Genomic DNA, 25113 nt, shown 5'->3' on the forward strand with positions numbered 1-25113 from the left:
TAGATTTTCCTTATGTAGAAGTGAAACATTCAGCTTAGTCTTCAAAAGTTACAGAGTGCATGCATAACTGGACAATAGATATTTTATAGAAAGCTATCTACAGTGTTAGAAGTGAACAGTTTATATACTTTCTATTTCTCGATGAGGGAGAATTTCCAGACAAGCAGGCACTTTCCTTGTTAGTAAATGCAAGAATTTGTGGATGTTCCATGTTGGTTTTTAAAGTTGATAAATGTAAGGCCCACTAACAGCCATAGTCTAAAAATACTTATGAAATCCACAAAGGATTAACAGGCTGCTCTGATGGCTTTTGGTAGAGTGAGAGAGAGAATTTGGTAATCTGTCCTAGAGATTACATTGCTGAGAAACTACTAGGGAAAGCTATTTTTAAAATAGTAAAGAATATATGTATCTAAGCCCCTATGATAGACTTAAAAATACTAATTTAAATGAGTTTTAGATTGGTTGATTGGTTTGTTTTGAAGTAACCTGTCTTTCTTCCTGTCATGTCTTTTTGCAGAATCCAGATTCGAAAATGATGCAAATCAACCTGACCGGGTTTTTGAATGGAAAAAATGCTAGAGAATTTATGGGAGAACTGTGGCCCCTACTCTTAAGTGCACAAGAAAACATCGCTGGGATCCCTTCTGCTTTCCTAGAACTGAAGAAGGAAGAAATAAAACAGAGACAGGTAAATGGCCTTTACTATTTTGTAATGTTTGACTTGAGAGAGTAGTATCCAGACTGCTGAGACATTTTAAATTTTACATGTCCTGGCAAGGGTCAGTATGTTTTTCTCTACCGTAATATGTTTGAATGTTCAACTTCAGTTCTCTGCTTCCCTCACTGTCATATTCCTCCCCCACCCTCAACAGTGAGTTTAAAATGTCATTGTCCCAGAGTCCAATAATTTGGTAGGTTTTATATATATATATATAAACATTAAAAATATATGTTTGTGTGTATATATATATTTTATAAAATATACCATATACATTATATATACATTAAAAATATATGTGTGTGTGTGTATATAGTACATTAAGCTACATATAGCTTAAAAGAAAATTGAACTTTAGTAACAGTGTAAAAGGTAAGCACAAGCTCTTCATATGGGCAATACATTTTAAATCACGAATGGATAATACAAATGTGAAAATGATTTCTTTTTTCTTAGTAAGCTTGAAAACAGCCAACAGCCATTCTCTTTAGTTCAGCAAGTATTCAGTACCAATCATAAAGTTTGTCTGTAGTGCCATGTGCTCAGTCATGTCCAACTCTTTGTGACCCCATGGACTGTAACTCTCTGGGCTCCTCTTGTCCATGAATTTTGCAGATAAGAATACTGGAGTGGGTTGCCATTTCCTCCTCCAGGGGATCTTCTTGACCCAGGGATCAAACCTACATCTCCTGCATTACAGGCAGATTCTTTACCCACTGAGCCATCAGAGTTATTCAGTCTGTAGTATGGATGAAAAAAGACCAGTCTGATTGAAAAGCAGAGACTGATGAAATGACAGTTACCTAAAATTGGGGTGGTGAAAGACAGTTATATATAACATTGGTTTTTATCAGATATACAGTCTACAGTTTGCTCGTTAATCTCAAATGGTCAACTGTTTACTTTGAAAACCTTATCTTTACAGATTGAACAAGAAAAGTTGGCATCTATGAAAAAGCAAGATGAAGACAAGGATAAGAGGGATAAAGAAGAAAAAGAAAGCAGCAGAGAAAAAAGGGAGCGGTCTCGAAGCCCAAGAAGGTACCGCACAATCTGCATACCTGATATTTTGGGGGGTTTATGTTAATTTATTTTTAATTGAAGGATAATTGCTTTACAATATTGTGTTGGTTTCTGCCATACATCAACATGAATGAGCCATAGGTACACATATGTCCTCCCCACCTTGAACCTCCTTCCCACCCCTCTAGGTTGTTACAGAACCCTGGTTTGAGTTCCCTGAATCATACAGCAAATTCCCATGGTCTATCTATTTTACATATGGTGCATACCTAATGTTTTATGAGTATCTTAGGTATTAAAATATTGTGTCCAGAAAGTTACACAGTTTAAAAAGGAAGCTAACAGTACAATTCAGGAAATTTTTCCATCATACAGTTTTTGTGGTGAGCTATGGCTTGCCTCCGGACTAAGATATTTCTTGTTTTAAGACAGATCATCATTTGACTATAATAATTATCTCTAAAATCTAGGTAAATTAGTCAGTCCCTTAATTCCTAAATCAAAATCTTGGCTTGTCTTTCATATTGCTTTAAATTATTTTGAGTTACTTTAATGTACTCCAATTCTTTTTTTAGTTTTTTTTTTTTTTTTTTTTTCAATTAGAAGTCTATACCTACTAGCCTTTCATATTGCACTTTTCTTAGATAGTTGTACTGAATGCAAAACAGATACTTGCTTGCTTTTTCCTTCCATTGAGACTATGGTTAGGTTCCCATTTTTTAATCCATGATTCAACTTTTGTATTTTTGCTGGTGAGAATTCCATTAGGCTTTGCGTTTTTAGGATTCTAGTATCTTCATAAATTAGCTGGCTGGAATTAGTAAAGAGAGCAGGTAATTTCTTTGTCCCTTTTATTGATATACTTGGTATGAAAAGCTGTTAGCAGGGAAGCGGTAGTTCTAGAGTTATGCACAAATCATAGTGGTAACTATTTGAAGTGAACCAGATTTACTCTTTTATTTCAGGTTAGGGAAACTGCTGTTGAAATGGAAAAGGGGCTTCTCTTCCCAAAAAGCTCTCTTAGGCAAGTTTGATACATTCATCCTCTTCTGAAGAGCATATTGCTTTAATTGCCCTAGTCATTTTTTGTGCAATACCAAGAGTACCTGATGAATTTTGATGGGATCTGTCTGGATCTAAACTGCTTTTTTAGATCTGATTTATATGCAGTGTCCCTGATAGCTCAGTTGGTAAAGAACCCACCTGCAATGCAGGAGACCCTGGTTCGATTCTTGGGTTGGGAAGATCCCCTGGAGAAGGGATAGGCTACCGACTCCAGCATTCCGGCCTAGAGAATTCGATGAACTGCATAGTCCATGGGGTCGCAAAGAGTTGGACACAACTGAGTGACTTTCACTTTGAACGGACAGCTTTCTTATTTCTACATATTTCATTCCTTTTACACGTCCTCTTCCTGTAAAAAGTTGTCCTTTGGTCTTCTCAACTCTCAGAATGATTAAGAACCTAAATCTAGAGTCCTAGGTCAGTATGTTCCTCTCTTATAACTGTTATGGGACTGCCCTGGTGGCTCAGACAGTAAATAATCCACCTGCAATGCAGGGGACCCAGGTTTAATCCCTGGGTCAAGAAGATCCCCTGGAGAAGGAAATGGCAGCCCACTCCAGTATTCTTACCTGGAGAATTCCATGGACAGAGGGGCCTGGTGAGCTACAGTTCATGGGGTCACAAAGAGTCAGACATGACTGATTAACACTTAATAACTGTTACACTAGAGAATGTTATTATCCTTCATTTGCTTGTTTTTCTGGTGTTATCTCAGCCCTTTTCCTGTTAAATAAATGTGAGACAATATCTTGTATCTATAGGAATTGCACAGGTGTAGACAATGGTGTAAAAGGTTAACCTCACTTATTTTGACCCTTTTCCCTGGTCCACGTTATTTAAAAAACCTGAAAAAAAAATTGCTTTCATCCTAGACGCAAATCCAGATCTCCTTCCCCTAGAAGACGATCTTCCCCTGTCAGGAGAGAGAGAAAGCGCAGTCATTCTCGATCTCCCCGTCACAGAACCAAAAGCCGGAGTCCTTCCCCTGCTCCAGAGAAGAAGGAAAAAACTCCAGAGCTCCCCGAGCCATCAGTGAAAGTAAAAGAACCTTCAGTACAAGAGGCCACTTCTACGAGGCAAGTACATAAAAATTCATTTTTAAATATCACAGTTTTAGTCTGTTATTAAGTGACAATAAATATACTTGTGAGTTAGAAATGTAAACTTGTTTTCCTTACAGGTTTTTAAAATGTAAAGTTAGATTGTTGAAAAGAAATTAAAACTTTATAGTAGAGTATAAGTAAGATGACCCAGAGGTGACCCCTGCTACCTGCTGGTGGTGCTGTTTCAGATATTGTATATACTGTAGCTTGCTCCCCCATCCCCCGTATCATGGACACCTTTGCACTCTTAAAAAATACATGTGATTAAAATTGTTAGTTGTTCACTGGATTTCAGTGATGTATATACATCTTTCTAGATGTCTTCATAGATTTTGAAAACTTTTTAAAGAGAGAAATAACTTTTTCATATCATTGTATTAAGACTTAGGAGTCTGAGTAGAAAAGGCACAAAATAAGCTTTTTTTCAACCTCCCACCCCCACCCCACAGTGACATCCTGAAAGTTCCCAAGACTGAACCAGTACTAGAGCCTAAAGAACCTTCTCCAGAGAAAAACTCCAAAAAGGAAAAGGAAAAGGCCCGACCAAGATCTCGGTCACGTTCCAAGTCAAGATCCCGGACACGTTCTCGCTCTCCTTCTCATACTAGACCAAGAAGGCGCCATAGATCTCGATCAAGGTGAGTAGTGCCTTTAAGATCTGAATAGATGTTGGATTTTTATGTGTTCTCCTAGGTAGAGGTAGGTAAATTATTTCAAAGCAGTAGAAAATTTAATTTAGCACAGGTTTATGTTTTGGATTTCCAGAGATAATTTGAGAACACTCTCTACATTCTATTAAAAATCTCCACACAAATAAGAAATTGTGTCCCTTGAAATCCATTTTTTAAATGTAGCTGTTGAGAAAACTATGCTAAGGAATTCATTCCTTGCGTATGGTTTATTCAGATTCTAATTCTGTTGTGGCAGATCATACTCACCTAGAAGGCGGCCAAGCCCAAGAAGACGGCCATCTCCTCGAAGAAGAACCCCGCCGAGACGAATGCCTCCTCCACCAAGGCACAGGAGGAGTAGATCTCCAGTGAGACGGTGAGGGTTTGGGGGTTTGGGGGGGTGGCTTTTCTAAATGTGGAGCTGTCAGGTGTACAGAAGTGCATTTTGTCTGTTCCAGGCTAATCTTTGAGTTAGTGTTCCTTCAGGAAAGAAAAAAAAAGAACTCATGAGCAATAATAGGTAATGTCTCATGAAGGGATACCTCATTTGAGGTGTAATGCTGTTATTTTTGAGTGATAACACTTAATCCAGTGTTAGAAGATTAAAAAAACAAGACATTCACCATCTTTTTGGGTATTTGTGTTCATCTTTACCCTTTTGGACCCTACCAGGAAATCTTAAACCAAGTAAGGGAATTGTCCACCTTCTCCTTTTGGCTTTTGATTACCACTAGCTTCTGAATATAGATGACTATAGAGTCGATAAACAGCTTTTGTTACTGTTCAGTCACTAAGTCGTGTCCAACTCTCACAACCCAGTAGATGGTAGCCCACCATGGGATTTCCCAGGCAAAAATGCTGGAGTGTTAAAATAATCCATTATACATAATGTTTCTTCCATATTAAAGAAATAAGAGTACTTAACAATAAACAGTTCAAGTAGAAATGAAATGATTTGAAAATTACAGCCTCATTCCATAGATAATAACCATTAATGGCAGTTTGGTCCTATTTTTGAAGAGACTTGGCATAAAAGTCACTTTGTCAATACTGGTGTTCTTAATTTTTAAATTAGCATAAGGTAAAATGTTAGGATCAAACACTTTGAACAAAAAGATTATTGCCACACCTGCCTTGAGTAGAGGTGTAGTGTACTGGTAGCAGAGTTTTGTGCCTTCTTGACGATGCATTTCACCTGTTTTTAGAAGGAACTGGTTATTGTGCTTCAGATTATATTTAGGACAGAGTTTTTTGTGTTTTGAGTCTCTGAAGTTTTTTCAAGGAACCAAATCAACTTGGAGATAATAAGCTCTGTAATTTTGTTTTGTTTCTGCAGTCTGAAGTTTTCCAGAATCCCATATTTTTAAAGAAGATATTTTGGAGGAGTTCTCTGGTGGTCTAGTGGTTAGGATTAGGCACTTTAACTAATGTGGCCCGGATTCAATCTCTGATTGAGGAACTGAGATTCCACAACCCTTGCAATGTGGCCAAAATAAGACAGAAACAAACAAAAAAGACAGTATTTTTTTCCAGGGAGGAGTTGTCCAGATATTTTGGACCATTTTTTATAAGTACTAATAGAAATTATGGAATTGATGTTACTAGTGAAGAGACTAAAGATGTAAATGGTCAATTTTAGGCATCCCACTTTTCTAAAATTTATTGTTCCTCCTTAGGAGAAAAGTAATGCTGGTGCTTTGTAGTATAAGGTTAGTGGAAACAGCTACTTCTCATACTGGAGTTTTGCAAACAGTGTGTTTTAATTGCTTACTAAGCCATTTAGCAGTCAAGATAATTTGCAGATTGTGTAAGATTCCCTTTCAGCCAGTTTTTGTCTCACACTTAAGGTAGGGTTTCTTTTTTTCAGGTTCTCAGGAATTCTTCCGCCAAAGGTGAATTCTGCAGGTACACATAATTGCAACAGAACTTACCACAGATTTTGCCGCAGAATTCGAGAGTCCCCTGCTTCTAAGTTTATGTAGCTAAATGAATTCCTAATATTGTGCTTTTTTTTAATGCAACATAAAAGGTTGCTTGACATTGTGTTATTAAATGAAAAAATACTTTGCCACCCCAATTTTGTATGCAGACTCCAAAGCACTCATTATTCCTAAGGCGAGAAGAGACCGGTTAGTTGTATAGCACTTGACATTTTATAACTATGGGAAAGACAACTCTCAAACAGAAGCATTTATCAGAATAAGTTATTTAGTTAGTCTCAGAACTAGCTGTTTCCTATCCTGGGTTATGGTTTTGTTTCACACTTTTTTAAAAAAGCAAACTCATTTATGTGCTTAGCTACATAAACTCAAAAGTTGGATAAAAATAGCTGTATTTTTGTGTAAACTGTACATATACATACCTGTAAGGTCATTCTCTCTAAACATGCAGTTAATGAACATGAGTACTTTGTTCCACAGAAGAAGGCGTTCATCGGCATCCTTGTCTGGGAGTAGTTCATCATCATCTTCATCTCGTTCCCGGTCACCGCCAAAGAAGCCTCCGAAGAGGACATCCAGCCCTCCTCGAAAAACTCGTAGGTTATCTCCTTCAGCAAGTCCTCCGAGGCGAAGGCATAGGCCATCACCTCCAGCTACTCCGCCGCCAAAAACTCGTCATTCCCCAACACCCCAGCAGTCAAACCGTACAAGGAAAAGTCGTGTTTCTGTCTCTCCAGGGAGAACTTCAGGTAAAGGTAAAAATCACATAAAAACAGTATGTTCTTCTTCATGTTGTCCCTGCTCCTTTCAGAGTATGAAATAGCTGGGTAGTATTTGTGTCGTGCTTTTTGTAAATTTGCTTAGACTCTCACCTTTTTTTTCCTGCTTTAAGCTCCTGGGGGTTTGCTGAAATGGAGTTTACGTGTAAAATGGTTTTGTTTTTAGCATTGCCCTCTGGCGTTGAGTAGGTGGAAAAATGTACTATTACCAGCCGTAGGCTGTTAGAGTTGGGGTAACTTACCAGAAGTTTGTGTTGTCATGGTAAAGGGATCGTTTTATTACTATGAGACCAGTTAACTTTTTTTATACCCTGCAGATATTTTGTTTGATATCTTACTGGAGGACTTAATATTCTGTTTTAATTCTTTCTGTGGCATATTGTACTCTCTAGGGAGGAACATGGTGTCCTCCTAAAAGCTGGTTGGTTTTTTTTAATTTAGGCTCTAGGCAAGGTTCTTCTGAGTGTCGTCCTTGCTTTATTCTGCAGATTGATTTCTGAGGCACTTATGATCTGTGATCCTGCCAGGCAAGTAGAATGCTATGTTAGTCTTGAGTGAAGGTTGTGGTCTGCTGGCGTTTGTTTCTTAAGTGTTAAATACACAGTGGAGAAAAACTATGGTATCCATTTTGAGTTGAGCCTCTGGTACTTAGGGCTGGAATAATAAACAACCTGATAGGTGAGTAGAGGGGGAAGGGTGAGATCATAAAAGAACTGTTACAGTAACTGGGTTTTAAGGAGCAATCTGTAGATTAATATATATTGGGATTGCTCTGATCACATTTAAGTTTTCAGGTTATAAATGAAAAAAATGGGGATATCGCAGGCAAAATCTTGACTGTTGTGTTTTTTTGAGGTTGACGAGAGCAGCATTTCTAATCAGCACCCTGCTGCTTCGTTTGTGTCCACCCCTCCATCACCTCCTGGCCCCATAACTCTGCAATATGGTGATTTCTAGAAAGACATTTTGCTTTTTTGAAGTCTGTTAGTGTGAAGTGTAGACATGCTGTCAGAGTGAGGGGTGAGGGTACTGTCAGATGCTGGTAATATGTAAAGAGTGATTAGATTATTTCTGAACTTCAACAGGTTAATGTGCTGATAACATGAATATTATGCAGTCATTTTTGTTGCATTGACTCATCAGACTGACAGCTGAATAAAAACAGAGATACCTTTAAGTATGGGTGTCTTAGGATAACTTACTTTCATAATAATCATGTCCCATATTACTTTCTGTTGAAGAGTTCCCAGTCACTGATGCCTATTGCCCTGACCTATTTTTCTTTTCTGGTGAAGTTTTTGCACTTCTGAATACTTCTTTCCTTTCTCTGGAGCTATAAAGTTGTCTAGTTAAAAAAAAAAAAAAATGTGTTATAAAGGTACCTGTTACCTTGCAGACATATATCAGATTATGATTTTTCTATTTACATCACCAAAGGGTAATTAAAGTACCTGAGCGGAAGGACTGAATCCTTATTAAATAAGTTGATTAAGCATTGTTACCTTTCTTAGGGTCTGCACAGGTACCACCTCTTGTTTTGATATGTTGTCAGAAAGAGTGGAATGCTGCTTTTTGAAAACAAGTCACAGTGAAGGGAAGTGAAGGTGGAAGACAAGGGACCAGTTATATTCCTGGAGCTGATGGGACAGGTCTTCCATGTCCAGGCAAAACCCAACCAAAGAAGCAGACTGTGGGCAGTGTAGTGAGAGCTGCCTTTTGTCCACTGAAGCTGAATACTGGTTCTAACTACTTGGAGATAAATAGCTTTTTATAGTAAAGAGATCCCAACCCTTTGTGATGAAATTTCAGAGCTAGGAAAGACTTCAGAGATTGTCATCAGGAAACAGGTTCTCAGGTTAAGTGATTTAGTCAGGGTCAACCAGCCAGAACTAGAATTTGGGTTCTCAGTTGAAAAATGTCTCCCAGCTTTCCTAACCCCAAATGCCTGTTTTGATTGTTAGGGGAGAGAGATGGAAGGCAGGATCAAGTTTTTCAGCTTCTGTACCTGGTAGTGTGATTTCAGAAGTTCCTTTCTTGTCTCCACTGCTAATAAGAGTAGTGATACCATTGAAAAGTGATATATTTTACTTTTGTATTTCATGTGGTAGTTATCAATCACGGCCTTAAGGTTCTACTGTTAATAGTGGGTGGATGGAGTGGGAGGAAAGAAGGAAAACTTTTGGAGAATTAAAGGTAAACTATTTGGAATATAATACACATTCTCATCTGAAAGGAAGCATTTTGTAATCAATGGCATGTCATAGTTAAATTGGCATTATCTTAGTACATAAAACAGTGCTTTGAAATCAGTGAAATATTTAATGAAATATGTTTCCAGAGGATCTGTACCTATAGTGGTGATGATAATTTTAAGTTGAGATCAGTGCAGCAATATAAATTATGCTCTGTAAATACTTAATGATTCTTTTACTAATAATTCTGGTCACAGAGTAGCTTATCTTTACCAGATTGATCTTTCAAGCAAGTCTGCAAGATTAATGATTAATAGGACTACTGAAATAAATTTAAAATACTGATTTTTCGGTGACTTCGGAGATTTCAAACTTCATGCTAGAATGATTTTCCCCATTGAACACTAAAAACGAAACAACATCAACATAAAAATAAGCTTTTTTTTTTTTTTTTAAGATAAAAATGAACTGTTGAAAAATCTTACCTAGACAAGCAAGCACTGATGAAACAGTATTAATAATGCTATGATTCAGTTAGTCTTATTAAGCCAGAATAGGGAGTATGTTTAGCACTGATTATATCAATAATGACTCAAGACTATTTTAGCCAACCCATTGTAGAGATTAAATCAGGATAAAACTCCAAATACAAGCTTCCGTAGGGGAAAAATATAATGTTATAGCTCAATTGCATTATTTACTAAACAGGCATTTATTTGCCAAATATATAGCAAACATAACCACATTTTTGATGTTTCTTAGAGGAAAATGCATTTTGGCGTCCAAGTACACATTTCAGAACCCAGTTCTCTAAAGTGGTACTTTGATATGCAGGTTTATAAACTAGATCCCCTAAAATATCATTTTAAGAGTTGAAGATTCACTGACACTTAAAAATGAAGAGGGACCTATCCAGAAAAGAGCTTTGCACGTTTAAAATTTTAAAGGCCTTTCTATTTGTGCCTTTGAATTTGTTAAAATGCATGTTTTAATATAAATTTATTTATTTTAATTGGAGGCTAATACTTGTTAAGTGCAGTCTTGCTACTGATCACTAATTAAATAGTCACTGGATTATCTAATCACTGGATTCATTAGCCATTCCAATGATTTGTCCAAAAGGCTTATTATTAGGTAGAATTAATAAAAAGTATAGTTAAATTCTTTGATTGGATTGCCTCAGCAAAGATGATTAGATTGCCGTTACTGCCTCTTAAAATAAATCTTTAGAGAAATTTGAATATGAATGTCTGTTAAACAAAATTATATAAATGTTAGGTTAAACATTTCATGTTAATTGCTTCAGTGAAACAAAAACAAATGTGAGGATCCTGAGGGGATCATATTGTCTTCAGGTTTAGTTCTTAGAGGACTGTTCTCTGATATTTCAGGTTAATCTTAGGTAAGATTAATGATTATGTATAAACATTTGATTTTAGTTGAAGCAATGGGATGGATAGTATAAACAGAAATAGTAATTGTTAGAAATTAAAGCTTATGCCTATGCCATAGAAATAGTGTCTTGGATTCAGATCCTAGTTCACTTGAATTATTTGGGTGACTTTGGTTGAGGTTACTTTTTTAAATTAAGCTTTAGAAAGAAACCTTTAGTCTTAGCATTTAGTATTTTTACCATGGTGCAAGTCTACATATATATATATGTATGATTTTATATATTGGCTGTGCTGGGTCTTCATTGCTTCTTGGGCTTTTGCTCTAGTTGTGGCACGCTGGGGCTGTGCTCTAGTTGTGCACGGGTTTCACGTTGCAGTGGCTTCTCGTGTAGCTGAGCACTGGGCTCTAGGGCGTGTGGGCTTCAGACCCTGAGGTGTGAGGGCTCAGTAGTTGTGGTGCACAGGCTTAGTTGCTCCGTGGCATGTGGGATCTTTCCAGACCAGGGATTGAACTCGTGTCTCCTGCATTGGCAGGCAGATTCCTTATCACTGAGCCACCAGGGAAGACCAACTTTTTTTAAAGTTTTTTTCATCTCTTTAGATGACCAATTTGTTCCTCAGATTTCCAGATCAAATGTTTTTCTCTGTGAAAGTTTCATCAGAGCTTATGTATTAATTGTTTATCATCTTTATTACTTTTCTGGACCAACCTGTAGTAGTGCTTAAAAGTGCTTACATGGTCAAGAGTGTGTGCTTAATGTAGCACAAAGAGGTTTACCAAACTGAAGTGAAGTGAAGTCGCTCAGTTGTGTCCAACTCTTTGCGACCCCATGGACTGTAGCCCACCAGGCTCCTCCCTCCCTGGGATTCTCCAGGCAAGAATACCGGAGTGGGTTGCCATTTCCTTCTGCATACTGAACTGAACTGAAATGCTATTCTCTGAACTGGTTCTCTTGGGAGAAAGTTTGAAAGTTTTAAAGTCATTGTAGAACTTTCTGAGGCTTTTCACCAAACATTTATGAATTACTTCTTTTGCTTCAGGTAATGACAACAGGATCTTTAAAAGAACTTTTTAATTGTCAGTAAATTATTTATGAGAAGAGTCACACTTTTTTTGTATCATTAAGATGTGTAGCCTTTTGTTTCGTTTTTTTAATGTATGTAAGTGGGGCTTTTTTTTCCCCTCCCCGCTTGTTTTTAGTGACAAAACATAAAGGTACTGAGAAAAGAGAATCCCCTTCACCAGCACCGAAGCCTCGGAAAGTAGAGTTGTCTGAATCGGGTACGTGTTTTGTGTTTGTTTTGTTTTTTAAGCTGAATTTGATTCTGGTTAAAGATTAATTATAGTTTATGGCTTAATGATTAAGAGCTAGGACTTGGAAGTCAGACTGGCCTGTTTGAATCCCTAGTTCCACTACGTTTTGCTTTAATTACTTAATTTATCTGAGCCTCTTCTCCCCTCCCCTCCATCTCTGAAATGCGTAATAGTACCATCCTTTAGTCTTTGGTGGTTAACTGAAATAATGTTTATAAGTGCTTGGCACACAGCCTGAACTGTCACAAATGCCTGGATAAGTTTATTTTTTCATTATATTTGGTGAAGATAATCTAAATTAGCATTTAAATTGACATTTTAAGCTCCTCCTTTATTTGGGGGGGGAAAAAAAGAGTAGATAGTGCTTGACCCAGCTATCACAGGTAAAAGTTTAGGAGAACATTTCCCAACTCAAATATGTATATTTTCTGTATGCATAACTAAAGAAGCACTTTCTAAATGTGTCCTTCTTTCAGAAGAAGATAAAGGTGGCAAAATGGCTGCAGCAGATTCTGTGCAGCAGAGACGCCAGTATAGACGACAGAACCAGCAGTCTTCATCTGGTATGGACACTGACTACATGCTTTTTCTCTCTGCATATCCTAATAAAAATATTTAAAAATATCCGTAAGTGTAGTGAGTGTATTTAGGAGAAATATTTTTGTGCCTTCATAGAAATACGAGGGATTGTTGGTTTTGGAGCTTTGGTATTAAGTACTTCCTTAAAAACTTAATTTTCTTCTAGATTGCTGTAAACGTAATAGATCTTCAGAGTACAAAATTTAAAACAGGAATAAAAATTGGAAAAGTATGTTTCTTTCCTCAACCCTCAGTCTTACTCCCCAAAGGTTTTATTTAGAAATTTTCTGTGCATGTATTAAGTATCTGTAGTTTAAAAACAAACCAAAAACACCTAACAGGCTCAAACTGTAGATTATATTGCTTGCCTTTTTAACTTACTATATCTAGACATCTTCCCCTGTTAGTTCTTAAGGATCTACCTCATTTATTTACTGGCTGCAACATTTTTAAAATATTGATAATATATTATGGAGCCACTTGCCTGTTTGGACAGTTAGGTTATTTCTAGTTTTTTTCCTGTGTATGTGTTTATATGAGTGTATCTATAAAATGAAATTTCTGAATTAAAATGTACATACACAGAAATCTGATTTTAAAGTCAGATATATTGGTTTTATTAACTCGGTTGGTATTTGTGATGGAGTCTAGACACTGCCTTTCCTTTTCATTTATAAAATGGAAACCAAAGCATTCCACAATGACATTAAGTCAGTTAAAGCTATATAGCTTTTGCAGCTCCTTTAAGATATAGTTAATTATGGAAATGTTTGAAAATGGATTTATGTTTTGGATATTTTTTTGATGTTTATAGGAAATGTCAGATATATTTTGTTTGATAAATAATAGGGATATGAAGTAAATTATTCAAACCCCAGTCAGGCTTTCAGTAGCCTTAAAAGTGCTTAGAGTAACTAGAATTAAGTAATTGCTCGAGTTTGAGCAAAGTTTGACTGAGCTTTTTGGAAAATCACTAGATTCTTAAGGAGTGCTGTTTTCTTGGCTTGTGCTATGGAAATGATTTGTATGAAATAATTATATAATAATATATATTTATGTATGCTTGACTTTGAAGTCATTGAGCCCATATTGGTAATTGTCTTTTTTTTTCCAGAACTCATGGCTTGTATGTGTGCTCACTTACACTAGTGAACTTGATTTGCTAATTTGGATACTCCCTCTGCTTAGCTTCCAAAAACGGGTACAGGCTGTTAAGCATACATCTGATGTAAATTTTTCTTTATTGTGTAATTTTAGATTCTGGCTCCTCCTCTTCCTCAGAAGATGAACGACCCAAAAGGTCCCATGTGAAGAATGGTGAGGTAGGCAGGCGACGGAGACATTCCCCTTCCCGGAGTGCCTCTCCATCACCTCGAAAGCGCCAGAAAGAGGCTTCCCCTCGGTAATGTTTTCACTCTTGATCTGTAATTGTGATAAAGCTTCATAACTTAAGGGATGGGCTGTGGGCTTGTTTAGAATTTGGTTAACTCCATTTCATTAGCGCTTATAGTAGGAAATGGTCAGATTTGGGGGTATTTGCATTTTGTTTTGTTCAGTGATTATTACTGTTTAATGAGAATTTAGTAAGTTTGTACCAGCATGTCATGCATGTGCATGACCTGAATAGACCAGTTAAATCATGGCATTTACTTCCTGACTATCTTTGAACATCTAAAATATATATATATATCTCTCTCTATTAATTTGGTGAATGGAATTCTTGACACTTGTTTTTTTCCACTGCTCTCAGGATGCAGATGGGAAAGCGATGGCAATCGCCAATGACTAAAAGGTTGGTTAGATGCTATTTTGTAAATTAGGATTACATGTCAAAGTTCTAGTGACTTAATTTACTGTTTAGGTAACATCCTGTTCTCAGGTTTACAGGTTATGATGGTGGAGAAGTTCCTCAGTTGTTTTGGTTCGATTTAATTATATTTTCTTACACATCAAATTAATGAGGTAGGACAGTAGTAATAGCTCTTTGGATTTGGGCAGGGGTGGGGGGGACTTTGTGATGATGATAGGGAAGGCAAGAGAAACTTAGGAGAGACATTTAAAAGGTTAAAAAATGACTAAGGCTTAAAGCAATATTTTTCATGCTTCTAAACTTTTGTCTTTGGCTGTTGAATATTCCTTCCTTAATAGTTAAAGATATATTAATCGTGCTCAGTCGTGTCCGACTCTTTGGGACCCCATGGACTGTAGCCCGTTCTCTGTCCGTGGAATTCTCCAGGCAAGAATACTGGAGTGAATTGCCATTTCCTTCTGCAGGGACTCTGCCCAACCCACGGATCAAACCCATGTCTCTTGCATCTTCTGCATTGGCAGGCAGATTCTTCACCACTGTGTCACCTGGGAAGCCCAAATATTAATCATACTTAGTGTAAAACAGTAGTTGTTGCATGTATAACTTGTCCTCATTGCCATGTGACTAAGGAAATGATGTGGTTCTGAAGAGGCCACTGCATAGATAATAAGCTGTCTTCATTCTGAGACTTGTCTATTCCTAATTCCTGAGGGCTGCTTTGTGTTTCAAGGCTTAATGAAACTGGTTCTTACATAATGTGGGGTGGTGGGGGACTTCTATACTCAACAGTGTCTACACACAGTTGAAGGCTTGGGTTGGCATTAAGTGTTCAGAGTAACTAGAAGATATTTACCTTTTTCTCTTTTAAATCCCTGAAATGTGTGTCATATCAGCTTAAAGAAGCTGTAGATCTATTCAGTGTCAAGATTCCAGTTATAAGTGATTATCAAGTTTTTCTTGTAGTTCCTTAAGTATGCTAGTTATTTTATTTTTAACAGGTTATGGTTTTATTCTCTTTTCAATTTTCTCACATGGAAACATAGGGAAAGAGACCTTTTAGTTATGCCAAGCCTTTCATTTTACAATTGAAACTGAGGCACAGGGTGAATATCTCAGGTCATTAGTATATCATAGATTCTAATCTGAGTTCAGGTTTGTTTTGTTTTTTTTTTAATGAGAATATTTTAAAAGAGGAGCCATATAATCAACAGTAATAGCCTCTTGTGCTATTATATCTACTGATAACACACTAGGAGTTCTGCTTTGTATCATCTCATCACTCAGGTTTGTGAGTGTAAACTTTTTCTCTTTGAGTCAAAACCCAGATGTCTTTACCCATTTGAAATCTTCATTACCTGTATTAACCCTGCTAATGAACTGACTTCTCCTTTACTGTCTTTCTTGTAATTAAAATTTTGGTATCTGCATGTCATCTGAAGCTGATCTGTCTTGACCTATTGGCCGCTTGTAGTTTATGTCTTAAATCTGTTTAAAGTGAAATCTTAGTCTTCACAAAGCATAAGCAAGTTTAAGTTAAAAATCAAGTTTGTTAATGAATGTTAGAATTTTCATTGTTCTGTTAATGAACTCTTAGTTTTATTGGGGAATCAAGACAAGTTAACTTGAGAAAGTGTGCCTTTTGTGGTTGTGCAACAGAGCTCAGAATAAAGGTCTATGATTCTTATCTATATTTTAACCACAGTGCTCCTCATGATGGCTTAAGTGCTCAGGCAGCTTTCTTTCTTTGTCTTTGGAGTAGTGTTTTTAATTAATTGTTTGCAACTCATATTCAACCACAGGAACTTTTTTTTTTTTTTATCAAGAACTTGGAGCACTGACACCCAGATTTTGGGCCTTTAATTTTAAATATCTATATTAGAACATTGTATTTTTCTAGGCTTTACAGCAGTTCTTCCTAACAAGGAATCAAAAGTTACTTGAAGAACCTTTTTATTAATAACCTATATCAGCTGGACCACAGCCAAGACCTGGTGAACACAAAGTTCAGATAAGTTTCCCAGCTGTTTCCAATGTACAGTCCAGTTAAAAAGCAACTCCCTGAGGTAGTGTTATCAAAGTTTTTTCACCTTGTGTCATGTTAAGAATGTTTTATGTGACCCAGACTGCATATTTATATACTGCAACAAAAGTTTCACACAAGAAAATTTACCATAGTTAAAACACTTAGATTTTCTCTTTTCTTTCTTTTTTTAATTTAAATCTGTTCTGACGGAGTTTTGACTGACTGCAGTGTAGTTTGAAAAACACTGCTCTAGGGATGGAGTGATGGCTCCTGCCCTTTGGGTTAACAGTGACTGAAACTAAATCATCTCGATCACTTAGTTACAGATGTTACTGACTCTGAATCAACTATAATTCTTCTTTGGTTTAGTGGTAGACGGAGGAGAAGTCCCTCCCCACCTCCCGCCAGAAGGCGACGTTCTCCTTCTCCTGCTCCTCCACCTCGTCGACGCAGGTCTCCCACACCACCACCACGACGAAGGTATTTATGAAATAGGCTCGTGTGTGCTAGTGGGAGCAACTTTGGATTTCTGTGATTGAAACATTTATTCGAGTGGCCTCGTCCAGCTGTTTACAAAATACCACATATTATACATTTCCATTTACCTGACAAGTCCAGGACACACAAATGTAGAGGGAGAGAGAAAGTAGATTGGTGATGGTGGCCAGGGTGGGATGGGAACTGGGAGTCATGATGGTTGAAGACTGTGAATGCAGTTGACCTTCAGCGAGGTCAAAGGTACCAACGAGTAGCTGATAATCTGACTCTTAACTTTTACAGTTGGGCCTTCCATTTCTGTGGATTCATCCAACGGCAGGTTGTGTAGTACTGCTGTGTGTATTTTTTAAAATCCACATATAAGTGGACCCATGTAGTTCAAACCTGTGTTCATGAGTCACCTATATACTAAAACAATTGAAATTGGGTGAATTTTATGATTTGTAAACCATATATCATTAAAAGAGGTTAAGTAAATTAAAAGAATCACTCTAGTGATTTTAGGGGGAACATTTTTATGTTCAAATATTTTCAGCCCATTGAATATGGGTTGGTTAAATCTCTGGATACTGGGTCTTTGAACACAGAGCACTGACCATCTCAGACAAACCCAGATTGAAAGCTATTCTACATAGTACCTGATTAGTACACTTCAAAGAAAAATGGATTGTGAGAGAGACTGAGAAACTGTTATAAATTGGCAGAAAGACTAAGGGCATGGGACAGTTGGATGCAATGTAGGATCCTAATTTTTGGAACCTGGAACAGAAAAAGAACATTACTGGGGACAACTAAGGTGGCATTAGTATTTTTTAGTTCAGAGCAAATTAGCACTAAGGTTCATTCTAGTCTTGGCAGTTTTTCTACAGTTATATGAGATGTTAAGTGGCACGTCTTTACTATTGTTCAGCTCCTCTGTCAATGAAAAATGATTTCAAAGTAAAAGGAAAATTTTTTTTAAGAGAATTGCTCAAACACATTATCAAACCGTATAGTGACTACACCCTGAATGCCTTTTATGTGCCACCTAAACCATTAAACGCTTTATGTAGTTTATCTTTAGTCCGCAAGATGGTCTTGCTTAATAGTGGTATTCCCATTTTCCAGGTGAGGAAATCTGGGTTCAGAGTTATTGCTGCTGCTGCTGCTGCTAAGCCGCTTCAGTCGTGTCCGACTCTATGTGACCCCATAGGCAGAAGCCCAGAGTTACTAATAAGAGTTAAATGGAAATGCATTCTATGATGTTGCACAATGTATGGCCTTTCCCAAAGATGATTTTTAGACAGTAAAACTTGGGAGCTCAAGATCTGAATGTTTCAGGAGAAAATCAAGTGGTTGAAGCTTATATAGGGATTAAGCATTAAGAGGAAGGCCAAGTGGGACTTCAGCAGGAATGCATTCTCCCTAGCAGTAGATTTCCATTGAATACTGTTCTTTTGACTCCCAAAATGCAAGTCTCTCAGTGAGGGCAGGGTGATGTCTTTTAAACCTTGTGCAAGTGAGCACTAATTGTTAATACAGAGTCCAAACACCAGTGTAGAGAGTGTTCCCCATAGGACAGCTCTTTAAAGCAGACTTATGAGTTCAAGTTGCATAGTCAGTAGAATCTTATGAATATAGTTATCTAGTTTCTACATAGTAGTAATGGATTTTCAGTTTCTTCAGAGCAATGCAAGATTCTTTTCTGAAGAAATATTAAATTGATTCTACATGGGTTTTGCTGAATGACTTGACAAATTTGAATTCAATCTGAACCCTAAATCTCCACTACCCAGAATGTCTTATTTGTTATCATCTAGGATACACAGTAATTTACTAAGTGATTTCTCTTTTTTTTTAAACTTAAAGGCATGGCATTTCCCCTTAGAAATATTCTCTTTGGTGTTGTAAGTGCATAATTTTTTTTGCATTCTGTTTTTAGTCCTGTTGCTTTTAGTCCTTTAAGCTTTCATGATGTATTTTTCCTAGGACTCCGTCTCCTCCTCCACGTCGTCGCTCACCTTCCCCAAGAAGATACTCTCCTCCAATACAGAGGAGATACTCTCCTTCTCCACCTCCAAAGAGAAGAACGGCTTCGCCCCCTCCCCCTCCTAAACGAAGGGCATCACCATCTCCACCACCAAAGCGTCGGGTCTCCCATTCACCACCTCCCAAACAAAGAAGCTCCCCAGTCACCAAGAGACGTTCGCCTTCATTGTCATCAAAGCATAGGAAAGGGTCTTCCCCGAGCCGATCTGCCCGGGAGGCCCGGTCACCACAGCCAAACAAACGGCATTCGCCCTCACCACGGCCTCGCGCTCCTCAGACCTCAAGTCCTCCACCTGCTCGAAGAGGAGCATCATCGTCACCCCAAAGAAGGCAGTCCCCATCTCCAAGTTCTAGGCCCATTAGGAGAGTCTCCAGGACTCCGGAACCCAAAAAGATAAAAAAGTAAAAACGTTTTATCCTTTTTGGTTAGGAACACTTAACTTGCGTAGCTCTTTATGTTTGGAAGCTCCTCCCTCCCCCCAACCCCCAACACACACACAACACACACATTTATAACAGGAAAGAACAGCTGTGAATACAAACTTTAAGGCAAATTCTCGGTCCTATTCATATATCCTTTTCTGTTTTCAGGATAGTTCCTTGTGGTATGAGCTAAATGAGGATTTTATTGGTTCTTAAGGATATCAGGTTAATTGAGAAGTGTGCTTCCAAATCCAGCTCTGAAGCAATGCATAGGATGCTTCTTGCATGTCTATAAGACTGATAAAAGCAGTGTTAAATATGGCATTACTAATTTCCTACAAGAAGAACCATTAATAGAATGGGTAGAGGATAGTGGGGCTTGGAACTACTCTTCAGGAGACTTAAATGATAAAAATTGTGTCGATACAATCAACCAGCAAACTAGTGCTGTAAAATATTAAAGTTGGTGATCTGGTTGTGTAATGGTAGTTGGTGGTTTTCTCTTAAAGAAGGATCTCTGTTTTGAATGCTGAATGTTTTATTTTTTCCTTCTGTTTCTAGAGCTGCCTCACCAAGCCCTCAGTCGGTAAGGAGGGTCTCATCTTCCCGATCTGTCTCGGGATCTCCTGAGCCAGCAGCGAAAAAGCCCCCAGCACCTCCGTCACCTGTCCAGTCTCAGTCACCCTCCACCAACTGGTCACCAGCGGTACCGGTTAAAAAGGCTAAAAGCCCAACACCAAGCCCATCACCGGCAAGGGTATGTCTGCCCTGTTGTGGACATCCTTTATAAGTGTAAATGGTTACTTGGAAGGAGAGAGGTTTTTGTCTTTTGTAGTTCAGAGGAGCATAATTTTCTGTGATTCAGATGGACTTCAAAAGGAGGCGCATAAGTGGTGGTGTTTGCATCACTGTGCATGCTTAATACTCTATAGACATCCACTAATTTCCAGTGTCTTTTATAGTATTAATTTCTATAATTTTGGTGGTGAAGGTTGAGCTATATAAATAACTTAGAAAAATGGGGGGGAAAAAACACCTTGATTCTAATATTATCTAGGAGCAAATTAGTGTTTCTGTTCTCTCTAGTATTATTTGGGAATAGTTACGATTACACAATCAATGAAAGTTTTGATCTTCAGTTCAGTTCAGTCGCTCAGTCATGTCCAACTCTTTGCGACCACATGAATGGCAGCACGCCAGGCCTCCCTGTCCATTACCAACTCCCGGAGTTCACTCAGTCTCACTTGCATCGAGTCAGTGATGCTATCCAGCCATCTCATCCTCTGTCGTCCCCTTCTCCTCCTGCCCCCAATCCCTCCCAGCATCAGAGTCTTTTCCAATGAGTCAACTCTTCACATGAGGTGGCCAAAGTACTGGAGTTTCAGCTTTAGCATCATTCCTTCCAAAGAAATCCCAGGGCTGATCTTCAGAATGGACTGGTTGGATCTCCTTGCAGTCCAAGGGGCTCTCGAAGAGTCTTCTCCAACACCACAGTTCAAAAGCATCAATTCTTTGCCATTCAGCTTTCTTCACAGTCCAACTGTCACATCCATACATGACCACTGGAAAAACCATAGCCTTGACTAGACGGACCTTTGTCGGCAAAGTAATGTCTCTGCTTTTGAATATGCTATCTAGGTTGGTCATAACTTTTCTTCGAAGGAGTAAGCGTCTTTTAATTTCATGGCTGCAGTCACCATCATGTCTATTAGTATGATTACATTTTATTTTTTAAGAAAAGTATCACAAGATGTCAAAATGTCACCAGTGGTTTTGGAGGAGAATAATTAGTGATCTTTAATTTTTCTCCTTTACATTTTAATGCTCTTAATTTGGAAATACATTATTTCTGTAATAACAAATGAATATTGGAACATGTAAAATATTAGATGAAACAGAAAGTACGTTATTGACCCAGATAGTCTTATCTTGGAGAAGGCAATGGCACCCCATTCCAGTACTGTTGCCTGGAAAATCCCATGGATGGAGGAGCCTGGTAGGCTGCAGCCCATGGGGTCGCTAAGAGTCGGACACAACTGCGCGACTGCACTTTCACTGTCCACTTTCATGCATTGGAGAAGGAAATGGCAACCCACTCCAGTGTTCTTGCCTGGAGAATCCCAGGGACGGGGTAGCCTGGTGGGCTGCAGTCCATGGGGTCACACAGAGTCGGACACGACTGAAGCGACTTAGCAGCAGCAGCAGCAGTCTTATCTTTGGCAGGCTACGTAAATAAGAGTAACATTCTTGTTTTTACATCATCAAGCTTACATATCATTGGGATAGTAAAATATCAGAGCTTAAACTGTTTTCCTTTGTGATTCATTAATCGTGGCAGATTCTTATATTGTATAAAAAACATCAGTAGTTAGTTGTCCATCTTAATCGGGTTGTGTTATTGTGCAGACTAGTTGAATGATGAGGAATTTTAAGTAATTGCTTGGAAATATGAAATTAAAAATTACATTACAGACTAGATGCATTTATAGCAGAAACTACTCTTGGCTTAAATTTGGAATATATGCAGTGGAGAATAAATAACCCTGCATTCTAGAGATCAGTGACTAGAGATGTGGCAATCACACACACTTATAATTAGGGTAATAGTTTTTTATTACTTAGGCTGGTATGATGGGTGATTTACAGATATTCCCATTTTTAATTATCGTAAACAGCTTTATTAGGGATTGTAATACTCAATTGGGGTTGATAAAAAGGCCTCAGAACAAGTCAGACAACTTGTGTGAGGTTGACCAGTAGGTTCAGGAACCAGAATTCAGTTTGGGTGAGTTCAGAGACTTTTCTTCGTATTCATCATGGAGCTTTTCCTTGCATCTGGAAGTAGACCCAGCCTCAGGCCAGTCTTGGAGACCTGGTTCATGGTTTGTGACTGGGAGACCTGGCGCACATGCTCAGTTGTTTCCGTCGTGTCTGACACTTTGCGACCCTGTGGACTGTAGCCCACCAGGCTCCTCTGTCCATGCGATTTCCCAGGCAAGAACACTGGAGTGAGTTGCCATACCCTCCTCCAGGGGATCTTCCTGACCCAGGTATCAAACCCACGTCTCCTGCATTGCAGGCAGATTCTTCACTGCTAAGCCACCGGAAAAGCCCAAAGTTAGTTGGGGAAATTTAAATCATTTACCTTCAGGATCTATTTCAGCTCTTGGAAGTCTTTACTCCCATCTTTAGGAGTACTTTTCTTGGTGGTGACTGGTCTTGGACCTTCTTCCCCCTGAAGCCCTATGAAATCCTGAGATTAATTCAGCTGGTTATTCCCTTGAAATAAAATTTTTCATTGGACAGGTTGACTTTATTGCTTTTGTTTTTCTGGATTTCTAGAATTCAGACCCAGAAGGAGGTGGAAAGAAAAAGAAGAAAAAGAAGGACAAGAAACACAAAAAGGATAAGAAGCACAAGAAGCACAAAAAACACAAGAAGGAGAAGGCTGTAGCTGCCGCTGCTGCAGCCGCTGTGACCCCTGCAGCTGTAGCTGCTCCCACAACCACATCAGCACAGGAAGAACCGGAGGCAGAGCCAGAGCCTAAGAAGGTATTTATGGGCCCTGTCTTGCAGTTTGTACAAAGAGCTAAATTATTTGGTGTGCAGAAGTAGCTTGTAATTTTCTTCTAATAATTAGATGCCCAGTGTTAACTCTGTTCTGATTGGTTTCTCTAGGACCACCCACCAAGAGCAGGAATTTGCTAAGGCTAAATAAGAATATGAATAACGTTCAAAAGGCTTAATATATATTTTAAAGAGCACTTTGACGTGATTAAACATGTAATTCACCCATTTAAAGTGGAGTGATTTTATGGTTTAGTATATTCACACAGTCGTGCTGCCATCACCACAGATAAGACTCAACATTGGCAACCGTTGTCTCAAGATTTAACGATACGACCTTTCTGGTTTATTTGTTTGTTTTTAGGAGACTGAAAGTGAGGCTGAAGATAACCTTGATGACTTAGAAAAGCACCTGCGTGAAAAGGCCCTGAGATCAATGCGGAAGGCTCAAGTGTCCCCACAGTCCTAGGTGGAAATGTTTGTTACGATGTAAATTTTATTTGGTTTGTACGCAATTCAATTTCAAAATTGCTAAAATGTGTTTGAGCTTTAGACTATAACATTTGTTGTAATAATTGCTAGGTTGAAGTTCACCATGTAAACAAGGGCATGGATTTACATTGCAAAGGTGTCCCCAGTGTGTTAGTGACATTCTTTCATTGACAGCTGACATAACTTCGTTTAGAGTGAAGTATTTTAAGCCAAAAAAGAAAAATCCCCTTTTTAAAAAAGGGGGTTTAAATACTGTTGGCATTCTTATGGTTCCTTTAAATACCCCTGGCTATTCCCAGAGGTTTTTCTTTCTTTTTCTTTCCTTTTTCTCATTTGAGTCTTAGCACCCATTTAAGTTATGATGCTTTCAACCTTGATGGTTTGCAAGCTTGCCCAGAAATAAGACCACTGTTGAACTACCACAAAAGTATAAATGAATATTTTAATGCCACAATCTTTCCTGTTGCCTGTGGAGTCTCTGCTGAAATGAATCAGGATTCGAGCTCTAAGATGAAACAGAAAATGAAAGCATGTTGTTTGCCAGGACACTGTGGGTTTATATAGATGTGTAACAAGTTGATTTGGAACACTGGAATTTCATTCTTTTCTCTTTTTTTGTAAAGGCAATTAATTAGCCCCAGGAAGGATCCTTCAGTTACGTAAAATTTTGTTTTATGAAATGTCATGGCTCCATTCATAATTTTGTCTTGTTCCAGTCAGTATATACAACTTTCAGAGCTCTTGTATTTGGAAAGCTGGAAGGGCCCAGACTTTGAAATAGTGTCTTGTTTTCACTGTTATTGTTTTGTTTTTGTTTCTGTTTTTTTTTTTTTTTTTTTTTTTTTAACTAAAGCTATATAAAGCTTGTGGATTAAACAGAATAAATTTCTAAATTTAAAAATGTTGGCCACTCACTTTTATTACCCATCTGAATACTGCAGGAGACCCACCTTAGAAATCTTACAGTGCCTATATTTTTACCCCCTTGGCAGCTTTGGCAGAGGAAGGATTGGGCAAGGGAAATACAAGGTGATAAAATTGTCCTGGCATCTTTATTTAGTAATATGATAAGTGCCATGAGAGGGAAGTACACAGTGAGATTGGAACATATATAATGGGCAGGTCAGCCAGGCATAGGGGAAGAGAAGAATTTCAGGCAGAGCACACAGTATGCATACCCCAAGGCAGAAGGAGTGTGGCACATTCCAGGAAGTGAATGAAGGTTAACAAATGACTGGAGCAGCCTCCCTCTATCAGAGGTGCGTTCGTGCACCTGTGTGGGGGGCGGGGCGAGGGTGGTTGGTATGGGTGGTGTCTGGTGTCAGTGGGTATGGTGTTTGGCTCCCTACTGGCCGTTTTTAATTTTAAGATTGAGGAGAGTAATATAATTTGAGAGAACTTGGAAGCTGATAACACTGTGTAAGGTAGAACAGTAGCATTCACATCTCTGTATGGGGCAACTTAAGAGAGCGTTCAAGGATCTTCCATGT

At 38.2% G+C, this 25113-nt stretch overlaps 1 protein-coding gene across 8 annotated transcripts in view; it reads left to right on the forward strand.

Annotated features, from left to right (window-relative positions):
• Positions 1–24524, forward strand: part of SRRM1 (serine and arginine repetitive matrix 1) — a 29273-nt gene extending 4749 nt beyond the window's left edge. Inside the window, exons 4-18 of one of the 8 annotated variants that reach the window (XM_086328609.1) lie at positions 521–691; positions 1647–1762; positions 3682–3885; positions 4362–4550; positions 4840–4959; positions 7004–7278; positions 12090–12170; positions 12680–12766; positions 14040–14184; positions 14533–14574; positions 16985–17095; positions 19082–19543; positions 20126–20321; positions 22907–23116; positions 23496–24524. In XM_086328609.1, the coding sequence (XP_086184735.1) occupies positions 521–691; positions 1647–1762; positions 3682–3885; positions 4362–4550; positions 4840–4959; positions 7004–7278; positions 12090–12170; positions 12680–12766; positions 14040–14184; positions 14533–14574; positions 16985–17095; positions 19082–19543; positions 20126–20321; positions 22907–23116; positions 23496–23600 (2514 nt within the window). In that variant the 3' untranslated portion in view covers positions 23601–24524. Of the gene's footprint in view, positions 1–520; positions 692–1646; positions 1763–3681; positions 4551–4839; positions 4960–7003; positions 7279–12089; positions 12171–12679; positions 12767–14039; positions 14185–14532; positions 14575–16984; positions 17096–19081; positions 19544–20125; positions 20322–22906; positions 23117–23495 lie in introns of those variants that run through there. The other 7 variants (XM_086328557.1, XM_086328580.1, XM_086328591.1 and 4 more) reach the window with 7 other exon arrangements.
• The last annotated feature ends 589 nt before the right edge of the window (positions 24525–25113 follow it).

The sequence above is a fragment of the Bos grunniens genome, chromosome 2, assembly GCF_055505025.1.
Source record: "Bos grunniens cultivar Pamir isolate PY7600 chromosome 2, Bosgru_T2T1.0, whole genome shotgun sequence".
In the NCBI taxonomy this organism is placed as follows: domain Eukaryota; kingdom Metazoa; phylum Chordata; class Mammalia; order Artiodactyla; family Bovidae; genus Bos; species Bos grunniens.